At 35.5% G+C, this 20,764-nt stretch overlaps 1 protein-coding gene across 1 annotated transcript in view; it reads left to right on the forward strand.

Annotated features, from left to right (window-relative positions):
* The window catches only part of sev (receptor protein-tyrosine kinase sevenless), a 41,463-nt gene that overhangs the window by 13,517 nt on the left and 7,182 nt on the right, over positions 1-20,764 (forward strand). Inside the window, exons 7-28 of the mRNA XM_090109266.1 lie at positions 2,040-2,187; positions 2,310-2,429; positions 2,520-2,853; positions 3,137-3,346; positions 3,526-3,927; positions 4,112-4,206; positions 4,313-4,451; positions 4,531-4,732; positions 4,934-5,123; positions 5,236-5,354; positions 5,555-5,750; positions 6,149-6,315; positions 6,854-7,029; positions 7,427-7,622; positions 8,479-8,748; positions 8,900-9,105; positions 9,477-10,309; positions 12,229-12,369; positions 13,476-13,710; positions 14,145-14,341; positions 17,621-17,756; positions 18,211-18,341. Coding sequence (XP_089965392.1) covers positions 2,040-2,187; positions 2,310-2,429; positions 2,520-2,853; positions 3,137-3,346; positions 3,526-3,927; positions 4,112-4,206; positions 4,313-4,451; positions 4,531-4,732; positions 4,934-5,123; positions 5,236-5,354; positions 5,555-5,750; positions 6,149-6,315; positions 6,854-7,029; positions 7,427-7,622; positions 8,479-8,748; positions 8,900-9,105; positions 9,477-10,309; positions 12,229-12,369; positions 13,476-13,710; positions 14,145-14,341; positions 17,621-17,756; positions 18,211-18,341 — 4,843 coding nt within the window. The remainder of the gene's footprint in view (positions 1-2,039; positions 2,188-2,309; positions 2,430-2,519; positions 2,854-3,136; positions 3,347-3,525; positions 3,928-4,111; positions 4,207-4,312; positions 4,452-4,530; positions 4,733-4,933; positions 5,124-5,235; positions 5,355-5,554; positions 5,751-6,148; positions 6,316-6,853; positions 7,030-7,426; positions 7,623-8,478; positions 8,749-8,899; positions 9,106-9,476; positions 10,310-12,228; positions 12,370-13,475; positions 13,711-14,144; positions 14,342-17,620; positions 17,757-18,210; positions 18,342-20,764) is intronic.

The following is a 20,764-nucleotide window of genomic DNA, read 5'->3' on the forward strand; positions in this document are numbered from 1 at the left end:
ACGGGGTGTCAGTAAAGGGATGTATATTTCTTTAAAACTAAAGTAAGCTCATAAATTTTCTTATAATATAATTTTTTTGAAGTTCCAAAAATGTTTATTTTTCGTTTGAGAAATACGAAATATAATATAAACTTGTATTGAGAACTTGAACTTCCCAAGTTCATCCGGGGAAATCCCCATACGGGGAAAATGATTTGTTTACTCCAAAATTGATCCGAGGTGTTTTAATTTTTTCTTCTAGTCATTTTCAACGTAGCGGCATGTTGTTTGATTATTAATTTTGTAACTTAAATACAGGATGTTGGTTTTATATTCTGATCTTACAGACGCGCTGACAAATTTAGTCCACCATTTCTAGTTTAGTCTACCAACTCTAAGTACCAATATTAAAACGAATGGATTATCATCACATCATCAAAATTCAGTGGGGTTGAGAACTAAACAATCAGAAGTAACAGAGACGCGAAGAATAAAAAAAGAGGACGAAAACGATAATTCGTTGATGCTTTCCCTTTTCGACGTATTGTTAGGGTACATCACCAATCTGCAAAAAACAAATAATAGACAACAGTGGTGAAAATTTGCTGATCACAATGAAACATCCTTCAGTGGTAGCAGATTTACTCATTTAAAATGTATCGGTGAACAGCGTAAAGGAGAGGAGGACAGGAAAACATTATGAATGTGGATGGTGGATTGTATACAGGGTGTAATCGATAAGTATGTGCAGGCGATTATGACGTTATTATTGCAGGTATCAAAAAACTTAAAACTGATATCGAAATTACTTTACCTAATGAGCAAAATGACAATGATAACTTTTTAAAAGTATAACGAGAAATATCTAAAAAATTTACTTTATACACTCCCATATCAAAAAGGGAAAATGGGACTAGTAGTTAAATGTCTAATTCCGGCAAAAGACATGAATGCGGAAGATGCGGTTAAAAAAAAATTTAATATTTGAAATACAATGCAAAAAATAACACTTTTGTCATAGATAAGAATCATGACTATTTTTTTCAAATTCAGGGACAACTAAACGTTGCAGAAGCAGAAGTCTGCTTATTTGCTGTTTGGACTGGAGTGAATCATTCGTTAAAAATAGAATATATAAAATAGAATATATAAAAAAGTATGTAACGTTTAGGCAAAATAAAATGATGGACCATTATCAAGATTTTACATAAATTGCCTACTGTCGGAATTGATTGATTCGAGACTTCAGCATTCGATGCCCATCAAGGACCCATCCTATATCATTCAAGCGATTGAAAAAAAAGAGATAAATCCAGTGCAACCGATAAAGCATCAGAATGCTAGCAAAAGATTTATTAGGTTTATCAATATAAATCTATATATTATACATAATATAATAAATCTGTAGAAGACGCGAAGACTGACATCCGCGCGGACGGAGTCGCGGGCGGAAGCTAGTCAGAAATAAATATCTTTTGTTTTCATTTGCGTATTTTTCTATTTTATAATTTTTTAACACAAACATTACATTTTTTTTATTAAATACAAAATTTGTTTATCCGTTTTATTAGTTAAACTGAACAACTTTCACTCAGAAACTTAGGTCGAAAAAAATGTATAGAGTTATGCATTTTGTATGGAAAGCTTATTTTTTTTTATATTTCGTCCAAATTTCTTTGTAAAAGTTGATCAGTTATATAAACATGAAGTTGAAGATATCAATAGAAAGTATTCGCAAATTTTGTGTACTGATAAAAAAAAATCACCCGGTGTAATTTTCACGAAAATTGTTTCAAATTGTCATTTTTGGTACTTATTACGAATATTAAATTATACGAATGATTTAATTTTTAAAAATTAAGTGGAGCAACTTTCCCTTAGTACATTTGTATTATTTACATATAGGATGACAGGATGCATTTGTTTGCACTACTAGACCAAGCCCTTAAGCGTAAAGCCACTAGTAAATTGCATTTAAAATTAAACATTGCAAGTGAAACAAGTTGACAATTTTATTTTTTATATTATCATTTAGTTATAAGAAAATTATAATGTTACAGGACATGCCGGCGTCAAACAAAACGCTGTTTTACATGTTTCAAAATTTAGCACCAGCGCGGGAGTATGAAGTTTCTGTGGCTATGCGTAACGCAGTTGGGGAAGGCCCGAGAGCCTACGTACGAATATCTACCCCACCTCTACCTACTTGTGAGTACAACCAAAATAAAATCACTGTATTTAATTATTAAAAAAATATAAATATTTTTCAGCCAATTATATGCGATTTTAAGTTAAAGTCGATCAAAAATCTTTATTTTTTTTATATTCAGCAATACCTACGCAACAACCGGTTCTTATTTTGGGAGGAGAGCACAATATACTCGCTGCTTCTGCTAATGATATGCTATCAGACCCCATAGAATTATATAGCACGGATCATAATATTACAGGTAACAATTTATTATGGCTCTTATAAAAACATCTCTATCATGAAATAATAAAAAAGCATGACCAATTTAACACTTTTTGTTGTTTTCTAGGAGTGGGTGTTGACATCTCAAGTAATTCTTTGTTCATATCTGTGTCTAATGGATACGTATATAGAAGTTCTCTATCGAAAAAGAACGTTCCAGAAGCAATTTTGACTCCAGATACCATATCTTACAAACCTCTAGATCTTTCTGTAGACTGGTTGAACAAGCATTTGTATATTCTTGGTGAAGTTCACCACAAAAATGAAGGAAGTTTGAATAACGCGAGTACGTACCCGAGTTGGGAAATATCGCGTTGTGATTTCGATGGAAAAAATAAAATGTTCACTTTGGCTGGATTCCATTCGCGCCCGATACATTTTGAAGTTGACGCTTATAATGGGTAAGTGTACTTCAAAATTATACTGTTTTCTGCTCATGATTTTCGATTAGAAAACTGTAGATTGTAGTCACAACGAATCATTTGAATGAATGAATGAATACTTTATTGCACACACCAAATGAAAGAAATAACATAAAATAAGATACAAACAAATTGCACAATAGGTGACCTTATGGCTACAGAGCCATCTCTTCCAGGTAACCCATCCAAGGAAAACAATAATAAATTACGAATACATTTGTTTGTTAAACTTTGTAATTTTACAAATTAATACTTTTAACAGGTATCTATTTTGGGCATTACGCGGTATGGAGCGAGGTGGTCTATATCGAATCGATTTGGCAAATATTTTAAACGGTGTGCGATACGAAGCGTCGCCAGAACTCATAGTGCGAGATGCATATTTGGGAGCTTTTACTGTGGACCACGCTGATTTTAGATTACTGGTCGCTCATTTGCGACGAAATACTGTGCTGGCAGTTTCTTTAGATGGGTAAGTATTAAATAATGTTTAATGGATAAGATGTTACATTTTCTTATGACCCATATAGTATGTATATTAAGTTATTCTTGTAGTGTAAAGAATACCCTATGGCCTATACTATTTCTCTCTTGCTATGAGATAAAAACTAACTTAAACTGAGACACCTAAATAATTGGACTTTATTCTAGGCGCGAAGTAACCGACTTCCGTAGCAACACACAAACACCAATGTTCTTCTCGCCGCGTTCAATCGCGTACGCAAACGGTCTGTTCTACTGGACGAACGGCAAAGAAATGCTCACGGAGGAGTATCACGCGAAAAGCGACAGTTACTTCCACAATGAATACCCTGTAGCGTACAATACGAAGACTATAGCAACAAGACAAGTGATTGTGGCTTTACGAAGTTGTCAGCCAATACCTGTGCCGGTAAATCCGCCGTTGGGAGTTCAAAGTGTGATGGGCATCAATAGAGCGAAGGTGTCTTGGTCGCCCCCACACTTGTTGGGCCATCAGGGGAGTGGGGCTTGGCAGCAGTGGACATTCCACTTGCAGTTGACGCATGTGGGCACTGGGAACACTATTGATATGTATGTGTTTTGAAATTATTATAATAATTATTTGTCTTTTTTGTTGTATTAAATGCGTATGTATTACGTCTTTTAAAAATTAAAGTAAATGTTAATAGTAAGTTTAAAATATTAACAAAGAAATAATTAAAGTGATAGTGATATCTGTACAAAATTGCTCTTCATGATGTGTAAATATTTTCAGAAAAGATATTAAGGAATCTACGCGCATCGTTGAAAATATTGAACAAGATACTGAATATGTGGTCAGAGTTGCTGCAGTGACGCAATCTGGTTCAGGTAAGGCTGTTAAGTATTTAAAACTTAAAATTTAATTGATTACCAATTTAAATACATAAATTTATCTATCACCGATGTAGATAAACTTACCCACATTTTGTTTCAGGTCCGTGGTCTTCAGAATTTGTAGGAAAAACTTTGAAATCTTCACCGACGACTTTACAAAGCACTTTGTTGTGGTCCGGTCCTGATGGACTATTACAGACAGACTTAACGGGAGATAATTTACAAACGTTAATTCATCGGTATGTAAAATCTATTATTGTTATATCGTGATTGTCCAAAGTGGTGCTCACTTTCAAATATTTATTTATTTTTTAACAGACGCGATCTCGAAAATCTAAAGATCATAGACATATCTTGGTATCGAGATAAACTATATTTGGTTACAAATGCATCCACGGTTATGTGGTATAACACAACAACACGCAAGAGAGACTTTATGCCCAATATGGAAAACGTTGGAAGTTTGGCCGTAGACTGGGTTGGCAAGAAGATTTATTGGTCCAATCCTAAACAACAGCTGGTAAGTGAAAATTAGAAAATAAAACTATAGAAAAATATTGTGAGTTAAAAATCGACGGTTCGACAAATTGTTGTTAAATTTCACCGGAATATTCACAATTTAACCAGAATCTAGTTCATCATAAAGTACAAGTTTACCTCTTAGAGCTTCAAAAATCACTAATATCCGAACATATGAGGCTAAAAATAAATTCTTTTTTAGATAACACGAGGTAATTTTGACGGGAGCAATAGAGAGCCAGTACCCATAGTAACTGTGGCTAAAGAGCTCACAATCGATTCTTTGGGAGCTTACATATATTGGAATACAGGACATGCTGTGGAGGCTGCGAGACTTAATGGCGAAAATAAACTTATATACTATCCTGCTCAATTATTTAGCGGAAAGCAAGGTTTGAATTAAAAACATATTTATAATAATTTGAATGCGCTAATGATGCCTTTATCTTATTTGTTGTAACACATAAGTACACAAATACTAAAAAAATATTGTGTTCTTTTTAGTGATGGGTCTAACAGCAGATTTAGAAAACAAATGGCTCTACTGGCTCGTAAGGAGCTACGATGGTTCCGAACTGCATAGAGCACTAACCGCTGATAGAATTGCTCCTGGCGTTAATGAGGTAAGATTTCGGAAATAAAGATAATTACATTTTAATTTTATTATTTGGAAAATTTGTTAAATTTTTGACTTTATACTGATGAAATATTGGGAAATATGTTTCAAGGTGTTTTTTTTATATTTCTTGCACCGCTATCTTGTCAATTATTTGAATGAGATTTTCTAGGATATCTGTACACTAACTTTTCATTTACTTGGCAGATTTCCGGAACGCTAGTAAGCCGTTTATCTGGTACGGCCACACTGGGCCCGCTATGCTACTTTAGTGGCAGACTCGTGTGGGTTCAAGACGCGGCTCGGGCCGTAGTATCTGACCTCGCGGGGAAATATACCGCGGAGCTTATACCTAGAGTGCATGTTATTGCTGTACGGGATCCGACGCTGCATGATGGGAGTGGTAAGTGAGATTAAGAGTGGACATTCTGCTAGGAATATTACCTTTTAGGATTTCTAGAAATCTAGTAAGTCGATTGTATAGAACGGTGATAATGTCCCCGCATATAAATATTAGGTACTTATTTTGAAGCGAATACTTTAAACTACAAAAAAAAATTGCTTTTTTTTCTCTAATAGTGTACTTAAACTGAAACAAAAGCTGTAATCAACTAACTAAACTGTAACTGTATCTTATGGATTAATAAAGCTTATTTATTATTATTACTTCAAACTACAGGGTGAAGTAGACGATAAAAGTGTGATATTTATAAAGAAGATATTTTTGAACGCACCTTATTTTTATTTAATAATACGTTATTACATTTTCATTATATTTATATACGTTTTCATTGTTTGTAGAATCAATAATTGCGATACCAGAGACAATAAATTCATCGTCTATCGCCGTGGAAGGAGAATGGGATAAATTCAATGTAACTTGGGCACCCGCCACCAGAGTTAACGTGAACAATAGCCGCGTGTACTATGATGTTAGCTTGCAGTTCCCGGGACAGTACAAGATAGAGGTAAGAAGTTAACTTTGATCATAATTAATTGTTACAACTTGGTGATAAGTATAAAAGTAAACCTTATTTTTTATCAAGTGTGTGTGTAACGGAGTGTGAATGGGCGGTGGTGAAAAGGAATGAGCTTTTCTCTCGCGATGTTTATATTTCGGGATGCGGTTATATTTCGTTCTTAAATGTGAAGAATGCTCGCATCACACGCCCGGGACGCCGCCTGCGCTACCCGCCCTGCGATCAGCAATTTGGGGATTACATCAACTTCACTTTATCTATGACTGTATTATTTTTGTTTACTCTACGATTAAATACAATAGCGTTAAAATTAAATAAATCACGCTCAAACTTTGAATGCAATGAATGAGTACCTAACCTAAACTTATGTAAATAACTTACTCTAAATCTTTAAACTAACGAATGATATTTTTTATAATTACCTATGTTTAAAATTAAGTTTCTCACGTAAGTGACTTAATGTCTTAATGGGAATAAATGTCTTTAAACCTTTTTAATTTTATTAAAATGATATGTATATTTCCAGAAAACAGTGGACGTGCCGTATATAACCGTGCGGTCTCGTCGTATCGAACCATACAGTGCAGTGGAGGTGTCAGTGCGTGCGCACACGCAGTGGGGCGGCGGGCCGGCGGGCCGCGCGCGGGCCCGCTCGCCCGCCGCGCCGCCCGCTGCTCCTACCGCGCCACGGCTGTATGTTCAGCCCGCTAATAGGTAATATTGGATCTGCTATGTGTTGTTGCTATGCATAATATAATACTCTATCCACGGAGACAAGTATATGTTATTCTATATGAATGACAAAGACAGAAAAGTCAGTGGGGGTGAATTATTCTTAATGCCTGTACAAACTGCGATACTATTCCGTGATCGCTTTCTTCTCACGACTACATTTGTCTGTTTAATTCAGACGTAAAATATTAGGTTAGAAGTTCCTTTAAATTAAAGGTTAACGCTGACCAATCACAAATCCTTACTAACTTGTTTCCGTGGATAAAGTATAATATACGTTGATACGCAGGCAGTTTGCAGATAATGTTCTGTTAACAGTCGTAAAAAATGCTATAAAAAAAATATTTTTCCATTTCAACTCAAATCTCCGTTCCAGTGGTGGCACAAACCGCGCGATATTCCGCTGGCACGCGCCGCTCCGCAGCAACGGCGCGCTGCTGGGCTACGAGGCGCAGTGCTGGGCGGCCGCGCGGCCCTCCGCCTGTGCGCCCGCGCGCCTGCCGCCCGCCACCACGCAGCTCGTGCTCACTGGTTTAGTGCCGGCCGCTACTTATTTCTTTCAGGTGAGGTGTAAGCTAGGGAGATAAGTAAAGTGAAGTCCCGTGTCCCCGTAGTGGGGTAAGGGGCAGATGCATTATTCATACATCTGTTTCACTGATCGATTTTCTTTAGGGACAAGTAGGTGATCAGCCTTCTGTGTCCTGCCAGACCGAGACATTTTTTTTCTTCGTCTCCACCGGGAATCGAACCCAGGACCCCTCGGTTTTACGCTCAAGCGCCAACCACTGTACCAAGGAGGCGGTCAAGCTAGGGAGATAGGTGATAATTAATTACAACACAAGCCTTAATTGAGCTTACTGTGGGACTAGGTCGATTTGTGTAATAATGTCCTATAATTATAGCCTTATAGGTCTACTTGCGGTCCGCCCCGGCTTCGCCCGTGGTACCTACATGTTTAAACTATCCTATCTCTCAAGTTGATCGAACTGCACATGGTGTGCGAATTTTATTATAATCGGTTAAGTGGTTTATGAGTCCATTGAGGACAAACATTGTGACACGATATTTATATTATATTAAGATGTGTTATTTTTGTAGCGAGCTCTTTATGTTTGAAATGTTGGAATTATGTCATTTCGCTTTTCAAATGAGTAAGATATTGGCTATGAATTTATTATTAGAATAATTAAACTAATTCTTATGTATTATTCACACGTGTCAGAAGTGAACTTAGCATAGTGATGATAGCAAAATCGTTGCCTTATCATGACGTGACGGTATTGCCATGACGCAACCTTGAAATATTACTCTCAACGTGCCTAAAGAAGTTTCACTTCAAAAACAGTTCTAAATCTGCATTATATAAAAAACTTAACTGAAACCAAACAAATATTTACTGTTTATTTATTGTATTGACAGGTCCGTGCCTATACTGACGCTGGATATGGCCAATATTCTGAAATTGTATCAGCTTCGTCTGATGAAATTAATCCTATTCCAAAAGTTATGATATCATCACAAGAATCTATCAAAATTGTCGACTTAGATTCAAATGAAAGTGAAATTATTCCTAAAAGCACAGGAGTCCCTATTGATTTTGCTATAGATATTGAAGAAAATATTGCCTACTGGGTAAACAATCTTGAAGAAATATTTTCTGCTAGAATCAACGGCAGTGGACATTACAAAGTAAGTTTTATTTAAGGTAGCTTAATAAATCTTGACTAATTTTTACTTATACTAAATCAAATATATGGTTACATACTTAAATACTTCTCCTGTAAACATATTTTTTTAAAATATTCTGACCCATGCTATAATCTATGTTCAACAATTCTAGCTTACTTCAACGAACGGCAAAGCGAAAAGCATGTGCGTTGATTGGGTCAGTCGATCTATATACTGGACGCAAGAAGAAAATCCGTCTCTTGAAACTCATATTTTGTACCGAGCTGACTTGGGTCTTCCTAATACAAGGCCGCGTATCACGAGGGTATTGAAGAGAGAACAAGCAATGTATAGTTTACAGATTGAACCGTTAACGCGGTAAGTTTATGACGTACTTATTAAATATTCATCCATACTAATATTATAAATGCGAAAGTAACTCTGTCTGCCTGTCTGTTACTCAATCACGCCTTAACTACTGAACCAATTTGCATGAAATTTGGTATAGAGATATTTTGATATCCGAGAAAGGACATAGGCTACTTTTTATCCTGGGAAATAGGATAGGTTGTATCCCGGAAATCCCACGGGAACGGGAACTATGCGGGTTTTTCTTTTACTGCGCGGGCGAAGCTGCGGGTGGAAAGCTAGTATATAATATTATACTGAAACAGCATTATGCATACTTACCTATTTTATTTTTATGGTCTTATATAAACACGTTAACAATATGATCTTTTTCTACGCAGGACTCTTTACTGGTACGAAGAAAGTAATCACACCGGATTTGGAACTCTTATGACCTCGAAAATAGACGGTTCTGATGTTAAAACGTTCTTCAATAATTCAGAATACGCCGATTCAGACTCTTCCTTCAGAGAGGAATGTAGTTGTCCAGAAAGTCCTCAAATAGCCAAAACGTTTGTGATTGATTTAACAAGTGACGTTGAAATCTATTGGATCGATCCTTGGTCGTATAGAATTATTGCATCAGATATTAAAGGCTGCAATTGTAGAGTTGTCGTGGACGCCACCGAGAAAAAGAAATATGGTTTCGTGCCTATGTCCATAACGGTTGACAGTAAATACGTGTACTGGTACAACTCTTCAGACAGATCCATATTTTACACAAACAAAATGAAAAAGAATAAAATTGAACAGGTCAAATCTTCATTCGGGTACAAAATAATGGCCTTAGATGCGGCGAACCAACCGTACCCACCGAGACAATGTTTATTTCCGAACGCACAAAAGCTTATTCCGAAGGTGTTATCGACCTCAGCGAATAGCATAACAATACAATTGCCATCTATAATAAAGCCGAGCCGATGTAGCGAATTGGAATATGAAATGACATCCAGTGAATACACAATAATGTACCGCTTATATTCAAATGACTCTACTCCTTGTGATAAAGAAACATGTTTGCGTATAACTACAACGGATTCAGATGTTGAAATAGCGGGTTTAAAGCCATTCACAAATTACACAGCTCAAATAGAAGTGACCAATTACTATGCTAGATTACATGAAGTAAAGCCACTTCTAGGTCCCATGCTACTGATGCAGACTGCTGCAGAAGGTAAGATATTTATTTTTCCTTTTCACATTAGTTTGTATGTTTTTTGAAAAAAAAAGACGGGTTGCACTCCGGGAGTGCCGGCAGAAGTGAAAACTTGATTATTAACGTTCAGCATGTTTGATATTTTGGAATGGTATCCGTCTTACGCATGGAATTTAAGGGCTAAAAAAAAACCGTCTTACGCTTTTTCGATCAGGGCAAGTGTCCTGACGCGAGTTTAAGATTTTATACCCAACGCCGCTAAAGAAGTTTTCACTTCAAAAATGTGCGATCATGGGTACACAATAGTCAGTACACATATTATCTACAATTACAAATCAATTAATTATTTACCATCTAGATTTTATATGCAAAAAGTTACTCTTTCACATGGTTCTTTTTCTTTGGTAGACGAAACATAAGCTATCGAAAAGATCAATGTAACAGATCTTTTCGTCACAATACAGGGTGTAATCGTTAAGTGTGCACAGGCGATTATTCCGTAACTATTACAGATATCAAAAAACTTTAAACTGATATCGAAAGTACTTAACCTAATGAGTAAAATGGCCATAATAAATTTTTAAAAATAATACGAGAAATATCTAAAAAATTAACTTTAAACCCTCCCATACATTTAGTATGAGATATGAATATCCCATGTACATGGGTTGATCCAAAAGTAATGATAATCAATATTAAACAAGGTCATTACAGTTAAAATAATTATGTATTTCTCTAGATAGTCTTCTAACTAGATAATATACTTCGATATTTTTTTTTCTTAACTTAGAAAAAAAAAAAACTTTGACTTCATCTACAAAAACCCCTCAAAATCGGCCATCACTTCGCTGTCGTCTTAAAATTTCTTGTATCGACGGTGTTTCTTGTGCCGAGGTAAGAGATAGAATTAACTAGGAGCTAGATCTTACAAACAGGGTGGGTGTTCAAGCATTTTCAATGCCGATTTTTGATTGGCAGCCATCGCAACTGACGCTTTGTGATCTGGTGCGTTGTCTTGGTGAACCAACATTCAAGACTGAAGTTTGCCATGTCTCTTTTTCTTACTAACCTACCCGCAATCTTTTAATTTGGTCTGTGTAGTAAGAGCCCTGTGTAGTAGTGGCTACCTTCTTAAAATATTCCACATTTCTTCAGCGTCCCAAAAAACTACGGCTTTAATCTATCCCACTAATTTTCACTTTGAAAATCTTCACCGTCACTTTGGAAGCTCGCATCCAGGCCATTGATTGTTTCTTGGTTTCAGCATAAACATGGTGAACCCAGGTAACGCCCATGGTCACAAATCGTGACAAAAAATTATCCTGATCTAATTAAAAATTTAGAAATTCACCCTCTAAATGTCGAATCGTTGTTTCTTCTTTTCGTCGGGAAACATTCTGGCTCGCACTGTTCACATTAAAATTAATGTTAATACTTGGAAACGTGGCCTGTAGATATAATTTTTTTGTGATAACTTAGTGATTACATGAGCAAGCACAAAACATTTATTTTATATTTTTATGTGCACAGGAAATACCCAATTATCATTACTTTTGGATCAACCTATACATTTAATACGAAAGATTTTAGCTTTTTTTTTGTTTTTTTGGTTTTCTGCTTTAATTACTTCGCAAATTTGGAGGGAAGTTCATTTAGAAACTGTAAATAGACCTCCTCATTGTATTGCACAATAAGGACGTCACTTCGAAAATCTACTATGAATACAAAATGTATGGGAAATAAATTGTATGGGAGCGTTTAATGTAACATTTTTGGTTATTTCTCGTTTTATTTTTAAAAAATTATTATGGCCATTTTACTCATTAGGTTAAGTACTTTCGATATCAGTTTAAAGTTTTTTGATATCTGCAATAGTTACGGAATAATCGCTTGTGCACACTTAACGATTACACCCTGTATAAATATATTTTTTTCAGCACCAACCGCACCTAAAGACGTGATCGGTACAGTGTTAAGTCCGGTGTTAGCTCGTGTGGAGTGGACACCAGAGCCTGGCCTGTGGTACGAGCTGCACTGGAGAACTGATGATTCGCCGTTTTTACCCAATCGTTTGAAAGGTATAAAAATTGAATTTGATATTTTTTGGTTTTATGGCATTCAAATGCTTTATAAATATACATTTATAAAGAATAGAGCGGTTCGAGTCCCGCCTCGTGATCGAATTTTTTTCTATTCTTTATAAATTTATAGGTATAAAAATCTTTCCTATATTATTATCGTTATTTAGATACTAGCTTTCCACCCGCGGCTCCGCCCGCGCAGTCAAAGAAAAACCCGCATAGTTCCCGTTGCCGCGGGATTTCCGGGATAAAACCTATCCTTTGTCCCGGGGTAAAAAGTAGCATGTCCTTTCTCGGATATCAAAATATCTCCATACCAAATTTCATGCAAATTGGTTCAGTAGTTAAGGCGTGATTGAGTAACAGACAGACAGACAGAGTTACTTTCGCATTTATAATATTAGTATGGATTATGTTTTAAGTTTCACTGCTCATTTTACAGTAAGTACATTGGCTGTAAATGCAGAATTATTTTTCACCGGAAAATTTTATTTTGGTGAGAAAATTAAATAACATAATATTTTTATAAGATACGTCCTGTGGTTACTCGAATTTATCGAGCACAATATCTTCTTGATATCAAGCAGATAACAGCGTACTGGATTTTATTAGGCCTCACATATACAGTAGCGTTTATATTAAGTTACATTTATAGTACAGTCAATTCTGTTTAATGCGTTTATAGTATTTGTGTAAAGTACGAAAGGCATGTAGTTTCACGTATTAGAAGATTCGTTGCTTTCATTTCTATAGATTGTTAAAAATCTGTGTGGTTAATACCGTTTGTGTAAAGTACGAAAGGCGTGTATATGTAATTTCACGTATTGTAAGATTCGTTAACACCCATTTCTATAGATTATTGAAGTGAAACTTCTTTATCGGGGTTGGACAAAAATTTAGTGTAACATTTTTGCGTTACGCCGTACGCGTGACATTTTTGCGTTACGCCGTACGCGTGACATTTTTGCGTTACGCCATACTCGTGACATTTTTGCGTTACGCCATACTCGTGACATTTTTAAGGTCATAAAGAAGTTTCACTTCTTACGTGTGTATTCTAGTACACGCATACATTTTTATATCGTCTTTATCTGGTAATACAGAGCACAACACGTTCGAAGTATCCTCCGGCGGGCGGGCGGACATGTCCCGCCTGTCCCCCAGCACCACGTACACGGTGTGGGTGCGCGCGCGCTCGCGCCACTCGGCGGTGTCGGCGGACTCGCTGCCGCTGCGCCTGCGCACCTACCCGCCGCCGCACGCGATCGCGCTGGGCCGTGCGGCGCCGTACGAGCTGGTGCTGGCCTGGCCCCCGCCCACTGCGTATAGAGTGCATCGGTGAGTGTATAATTGTATAGTATTCACGTTCGTTGTCAAGTTATAATAGCCATAGTACGTCTACGTGATATCAAAAGCTATTATTTACTACTACAAACCTATACGAATTCTACTACAAATTTAAAAAAGCGCGTGTTAGAAGTGAAACTTCTTTGGTAAGATTCAATGATACCAAAATCGTCACCTTACTTCATGACGTGACGGTAAAGCCATGACGCGACATTAAAATTATACTCATAAATAAATTTCACTTCAAAAATGAAACGAGGGATCTACTAACCATAAACAACATTACAAACCATATTGTCAGAAAATCCCATTGTATTGTTGGAGTGTTTACGTACTCTTCATTACTACTTTTTTTTCGATACAATGTGTTTACTATTAACCTCGAACTCTTCTCTTAAATTTTATACAATGATTAACATTTCCAGATATGCGGTAGAATACATCGAAGCGAGTGGATCTAGTGATACGTGGTTACAATGCGAAGAAACTGGCAAAGCTGAATGGACAGCGAAGGACTTGAAACCGAAGACCCGATACCGTTTCAGAGTCTGTCTACATTATATGAAAGACTCTCCACCGTACTACTGGCCACTAGATGACAGATACACTTTTGAAACTGAAGGTAAGATAATGGTTATTTCTTTAGCCATTGAAATATCTATTAAATACTTAGAGTATATATAGTATCTATAGAGTGCGAACAACGAAGTGGGAACAGTAGGCACAGGTGGGAACAACATGACGCTCCCGCCGCGAGCGCGTGTAGTCGTGGTTTAGTTCTATCGAAGTGCGTTTCTCTAGGGATTTTTTTTTATTTACGAATAAACATGGTGAAATGTGCAGTTTGATCTTGCAAGAACGATACTAGAAAAAACACAAAATTGAAATCCAGTATCACATTTCATCGGTAAGTCGATTGTTGTAGTTATTTTTATAAAAATAAATTTAGTATTGCGGGGGTGAAGGGGGAGTGGGAGGCGGACACGCGTAGGCTCGCGCGCGCACCCTTCGCGCGCCTCATTGCCGCCACGTCATCGTAGTGATGTGACTTGACCAACGCTTTACTCGATAGTTTACTAGAAGAACTATATTTTAACATATTATTCATTTTATTTTAAAATTAAAACTCTTTTAAAAATGTAGTATAAATAATTTTGTGGTGTGTTTTGTATGATACACTTTCTAATATGTATTATGAATGCGAATGTATTATAGTGTAAATGTAAAGTATGTAATGTTACGATCACAGAACAGTAAAAACATATAGAAGTGCTATAATGTCATAATTACATAGTATGAAAACCAGTGTCCCACACATTTAAACCGATAGTTATACAGTACACTACAAGTAAACTATGTCTTTGATTGGACAGCTTAATTTGAGTAAAAACTGACTTAGGTTATAAATTCACCATTTCAATATGTACCCTAACGCACCATGTTACGGTTTATTTTAGTATAACATCCCTAGGTATATTAGCTGTTTTGTTTCTCATTGCACAGAAATTCCAAATTCGAAAACATTCAGCTACTCCACAACAGAGGGCGTTAGTTTTCGATAGATATAACTTTGAACCTCAACACATAGAGATAAGGTTGAAATTTGTGTCACTCAACATTAATGACATTTACTTGATATTTATCTGATGCACAGAACAGTAAAGTAGATAGAAGTGCGATGTGGGCGTGGCCCACGTGTCACTTGTAAGGTAAGATCACCTAACTTGCTCTCAGTTGTGCGCAGAAAAATATTCGAGTCGGTTGTCAGCTGTCAAACCTTTTTTCCATATTTATTCATTAATTAGGACGTGTTGTTCGGTATTAGAGTGCAAAAATGATAGCAGACGAAATAATATCAACAATGGCGGCATTTCATACCATCGGTAAGTCTTATTTTTATTTATTTTATATATAATATTTTATGTTATAACTTCGCTTGTAATTTGTCAAAATTTTATACAAATATCTAGTAAAAATGAACCTTAATCCGTAAGAAATTAGTACTATTATAGATTGAACAGCAAACAAGACTTTCTGGAATATTATTGCAATAAACAAACGAATGTCGCTTTAGTGATGCTTGTGGCGCATATCGACAGTATCGATACTTTAAAAAAGACAAACATTATAAATATTAAATTTTATTTTATTTTTCCTTAGCTTTCATTTGTCCAATTTATTTATAGATTTCCTAAAGAGGCTAATTGAAAAGAGAAATGGATAAATGCAACGTGACGAGTTAACTGGATGCCGAACAGCACTAAGCGGTCTAACAAAGGTCACCGATACAGCAAACCTACGGCAGTTACAAGATTTAAAATAAAGCATATTTTCTGTTTGTATTTTGTAAATATAGATTAATACTATTCTATTCCGTTTTTTATTTAATAATAATAATATATAAAAGACGTAATTAGTAGTAGTAATAGAAAGAAAAAAAAAATACACAAAAAATATTTATTTGTGAATTATCGATAACAAGGCTGACATCCCTCAGGGCATAGCATCAGATCACAGAACATTAAAAACAAATAGAAGTGCTATAATGTCATAATTACTATGAAAACCAGTGTCGCCAAACCCATACATTTAAACCGATAGTTATACAGTACACTACAAGTAATCTATGCCAAATTAGCCTCTTTGGGAAATCTATAAATAAATTGGACAAATGAAAGCTAAGGAAAAATAAAATAAAATTTAATATTTATAATGTTTGTCTTTTCTAAAGTATCGATACTGTCGATATGCGCCACAAGCATCACTAAAGCGACATTCGTTTGTTTATTGCAATAATATTCCAGAAAGTCTTGTTTGCTGTTCAATCTATAATAGTACTAATTTCTTACGGATTAAGGTTCATTTTGACTAGATATTTGTATACAATTTTGACAAATTACGACAAGCAAAGTTATAACATAAAATATATGTAAAATAAATAAAAATAAGACTTACCGATGGTATGAAATGCCTCCATTGCTGATATTATTTCGTCTGCTATCATTTTTGAACTCTAATACCGAACAACACGTCCTAATTAATGAATAAATATGGAAAAAAGGTTTGACAGCTGACAACCGACTCAAATATTTTTCTGCGCACAACTGAGAGCAAGTTAGGTGATCTAAACTTATTATTGACACGTGGGCCACGCCCACATCACACTTCTATATGTTTTTACTGTTCTGTGGTGGTTACGATATATGGACCGCTAAATTGATTTTGAAGATTTTGGTAGGTATAGAATGGATAAAATTAAATAAAAAAATCTTAATATTATTTATTATTTCATTTTAAATTATTAATTATTTCTCATTTTTAAAACATTATTATTATTGTTGTTCGGTTTATTAATAAAAAACATACCGGCCATATTGATAACCTCCTCCTTTTTTTTAAGTCGGTTAAAAATAGCACTAAACCCGATCTTTTACTTTATTAATTTTAATATTTAAGAAGTCCTGGATACGTTTTTCTGATATTCCAATTAAACATATTTTTTAAAGTACTTTTAATTAATAGAATAAATATTCAAATGGAATAAACACACTTTATTCACTTGGCAAACAAATTTAAAATTACATATTTAAACTTTATTCATACATTTCTCCTTTAATAACGTATTGAACATAAAATTTACTTAAGATACATAAATATAATACATAAATATGTATGCCGAGCTATCGATAAGTTATGTAAATAAATATTTACATAACTTATCGATAGCTCGGCACGCAATTGATACCTACCCATCCATTTTTGTAACACACACTATATAGTATGTATAGTTCATCTGCCTACAATGCGCACTAAGCAATTTGTGCAATACACGCGCTCTATACTACTGTAATAATAGATACTCTTAGGTATAAGCCGTGACTAAGCGTGTTGTGGTTGTCAGGCGACGTGCCGGGCCCGCCGGGCGCGCTGCGTGTAGAGGCCGTGGGTGACAAGATGTTGCGCGCGCGCTGGGCCGAGCCCGAGCCGCACGGCCTGCCCGTCGCGCTCTACCGCGTGTGGGGCCAACCCGCCAACAGGTACGCTGCCTGCATACAATAACTGCATTAATACGTATACCACGTGACACATTTACCCCTTGACACTATACTTGACTACTACTAGACTACACTAGACTTACCATTCAACACCTTTCAACTATTTATACACTTACAAGTGCTGTATTGCACTGGACACCTGCACTGGACAACTTGCACTTGACACTTAATTTTCTACTGTACATTTGCCTTTGGACACTTGCCAGTGTGCACTTGACCCTGGGTTACAATAAGACACCCATCACTATAAAACTTATAAACACAACCAACTAAACATTTTTATTATTTGCTACCTGAAATGGAACAACAGAAGCACAATCGACAAAAAAAGTATTTTTGTTAAGACATGAAATCAGACCTTAGCAAATTGTTAAATAAATAAAAAAATATAACTGTATGGAGCTGTACTTTTCAATAAAGTTTTTTTTTCCTTCAGGGTTAACTATATAGAAGACAATTCGACGAGAAACATAAGCGAGCTGTCTGCAGATTTGCCAAGTGATATAGATGACGAAATGAAAATGCGCATTCTTCGCGAAGGACTTGAACTACTTTATACTGGACCTGGTAAGATAATTTGTTGTATTTCATAAATTTTAATTTTTGATCAGATCATATTTTAGAATATATTATGGTCTTTATTAAACAATTCACATTTCATTTAGTTTTACAGCGATCAAATGTTTATAAATGTTCGAAATTTTGACTGAATTGGAATCTGCATCTTTCGCCGTACCTTTTTGCCACACATTTCAATATTTATTTAGAAACGTACCAACAGCAGACTAAATACACCCGTGTATGAGATTGACGTTTGATTACGACGACGACGACCACAGAACAGTAAAGTAGATAGAAGTGTGATGTGGGCGTGGCCCACGTATCACTTGTAAGGTAAGATCACCTAACTTGCTCTCAGTTGTGCGCAGAAAAATATTCGAGTCGGTTGTCAGCTGTCAAACCTTTTTTCCATATTTATTCATTAATTAGGACGTGTTGTTCGGTATTAGAGTGCAAAAATGATAGCAGACGAAATAATATCAGCAATGGAGGCATTTCATACCATCGGTCAGTCTTATTTTTATTTATTTTACATATAATATTTTATGTTATAACTTCGCTTGTAATTTGTCAAAATTGTATACAAATATCTAGTCAAAATGAACCTTAATCCGTAAGAAATTAGTACTATTATAGATTGAACAGCAAACAAGACTTTCTGGAATATTATTGCAATAAACAAACGAATGTCGCTTTAGTGATGCTTGTGGCGCATATCGACAGTATCGATACTTTAGAAAAGACAAACATTATAAATATTAAATTTTATTTTATTTTTCCTTAGCTTTCATTTGTCCAATTTATTTATAGATTTCCCAAAGAGGCTAATTTAAAAGAGAAATGGATAAATGCAACGTGACGAGTTAACTGGATGCCGAACAGCACTAAGCGGTCTAACAAAGGCCACCGATACAGCAAACCTACGGCAATTCCAAGATTTAAAATAATGCATATTTTCTGTTTGTATTTTGTAAATATAGATTACTAGCAATGCCCTGCGGTTTCACCCGCATAGATAGCGATATCGTTACAGTAAAAAGTCTACTATAGGTCGGACTATAGGTTTAATTTTTAATCATATGAAAATCACCTTTACCCCGTCCCGCACTACGGCCTATTTTTTTGCACGCCTCATAAGCGAAGCGTTGAGGTGGGTACTACTGTCACTTCGCGCAAAACATCTGATTTTTCAAACTTAAAATGTCTTTAAGTATCATACATTGCACTTGTAAGATAATACATACACACACATATTAAGAAAAAACACTATTTTTAACGTTCATGATATTTTTGATGTCATTTTTGTTATTTAAACTAGTTAAAAAACAGTTTAAAAAAGTTCTGTCTTGGACGTCCGTGTGTCTGTATGTGCGGATCCTTTTTCTTGTTAACACGATAGCGACCGAAATACTTTACTAATCGAGTCTTTTTTTTTCTCTTACGCTTGAGTATGCTCAGGAATAGAACCCTTTCATTTTTCAGGGTCTGATTCGATGTGGTTTATTTTGTTTTAGTGGGGAAATCTTTCATAGATACCCACGGCCTCCGGGCCGTGGGTTATGTCAGATTCCTACCGACCAAAACCCCACTGTGTTCCGTCAAGACGCATATTGGTAGAATTCCTCCGTGACCCCCGCACTACGGCCTGCTCGAACAGTATACCTACTTTTTTCTGTAGATTGACACTTTTAAAAATTCGTTATATCTTTTGAATGGAATATCCAATTCTTTTCATTTAAAAAGTATTTTGCTGGTATTGAAACAGTCTATAATAAAACATCATTTAATGGGATAAGGATTAATATATGTGTATGGATAACATGGTTTGATTACTGTCGGCACTTCTATTTACTTTGAAAACGTAAAAAAGTTGTTGTAGTAACATAACTACTGAAGATGGACATATGGTATCGCGGACTTTCTTGTAGATATTGATCCATTCTATAATACCGTAGAACATTTTTTTGTTCTATCTTCAATAGATTCCGCAGCGCACGCGATGACAGAAGTTTTATTGAGGATTTTTTTACTCCTTGGGTTACATTATTGCATTTTTGGTAAGGATCTCTAATTTTTTTGAAAATGCAATATAGCCTATGTTGCTCAGTAAAGATGCAGCTTTCTAATGGTGAAAGAATGTTTGAAATCGGTCCAGTAGTTTTTGCATGAATACCATACATACATACATACATACATACATACTTACAAACTTTTCCTCTTTATAATATTAGTATAGATAATACTATTCTATTCCGTTTTTTATTTAATAATAATACTATAAAAAGACGTACTTAGTAGTAATAAACATACTCCAAAATGTGACACATTATACTATACTCATATAATAGAAAGAAAAGAAAAATACACAAAAAATATTTATTTGTGAATTATCGATAACAAGACTGACATCCCTCAGGGCATAGCATCAG

This window comes from Colias eurytheme, chromosome 14 (assembly GCF_061535395.1).
Source record: "Colias eurytheme isolate Ceu_HAF_F1 chromosome 14, ilColEury1 Martin Lab GWU primary, whole genome shotgun sequence".
Lineage (NCBI taxonomy): Eukaryota > Metazoa > Arthropoda > Insecta > Lepidoptera > Pieridae > Colias > Colias eurytheme.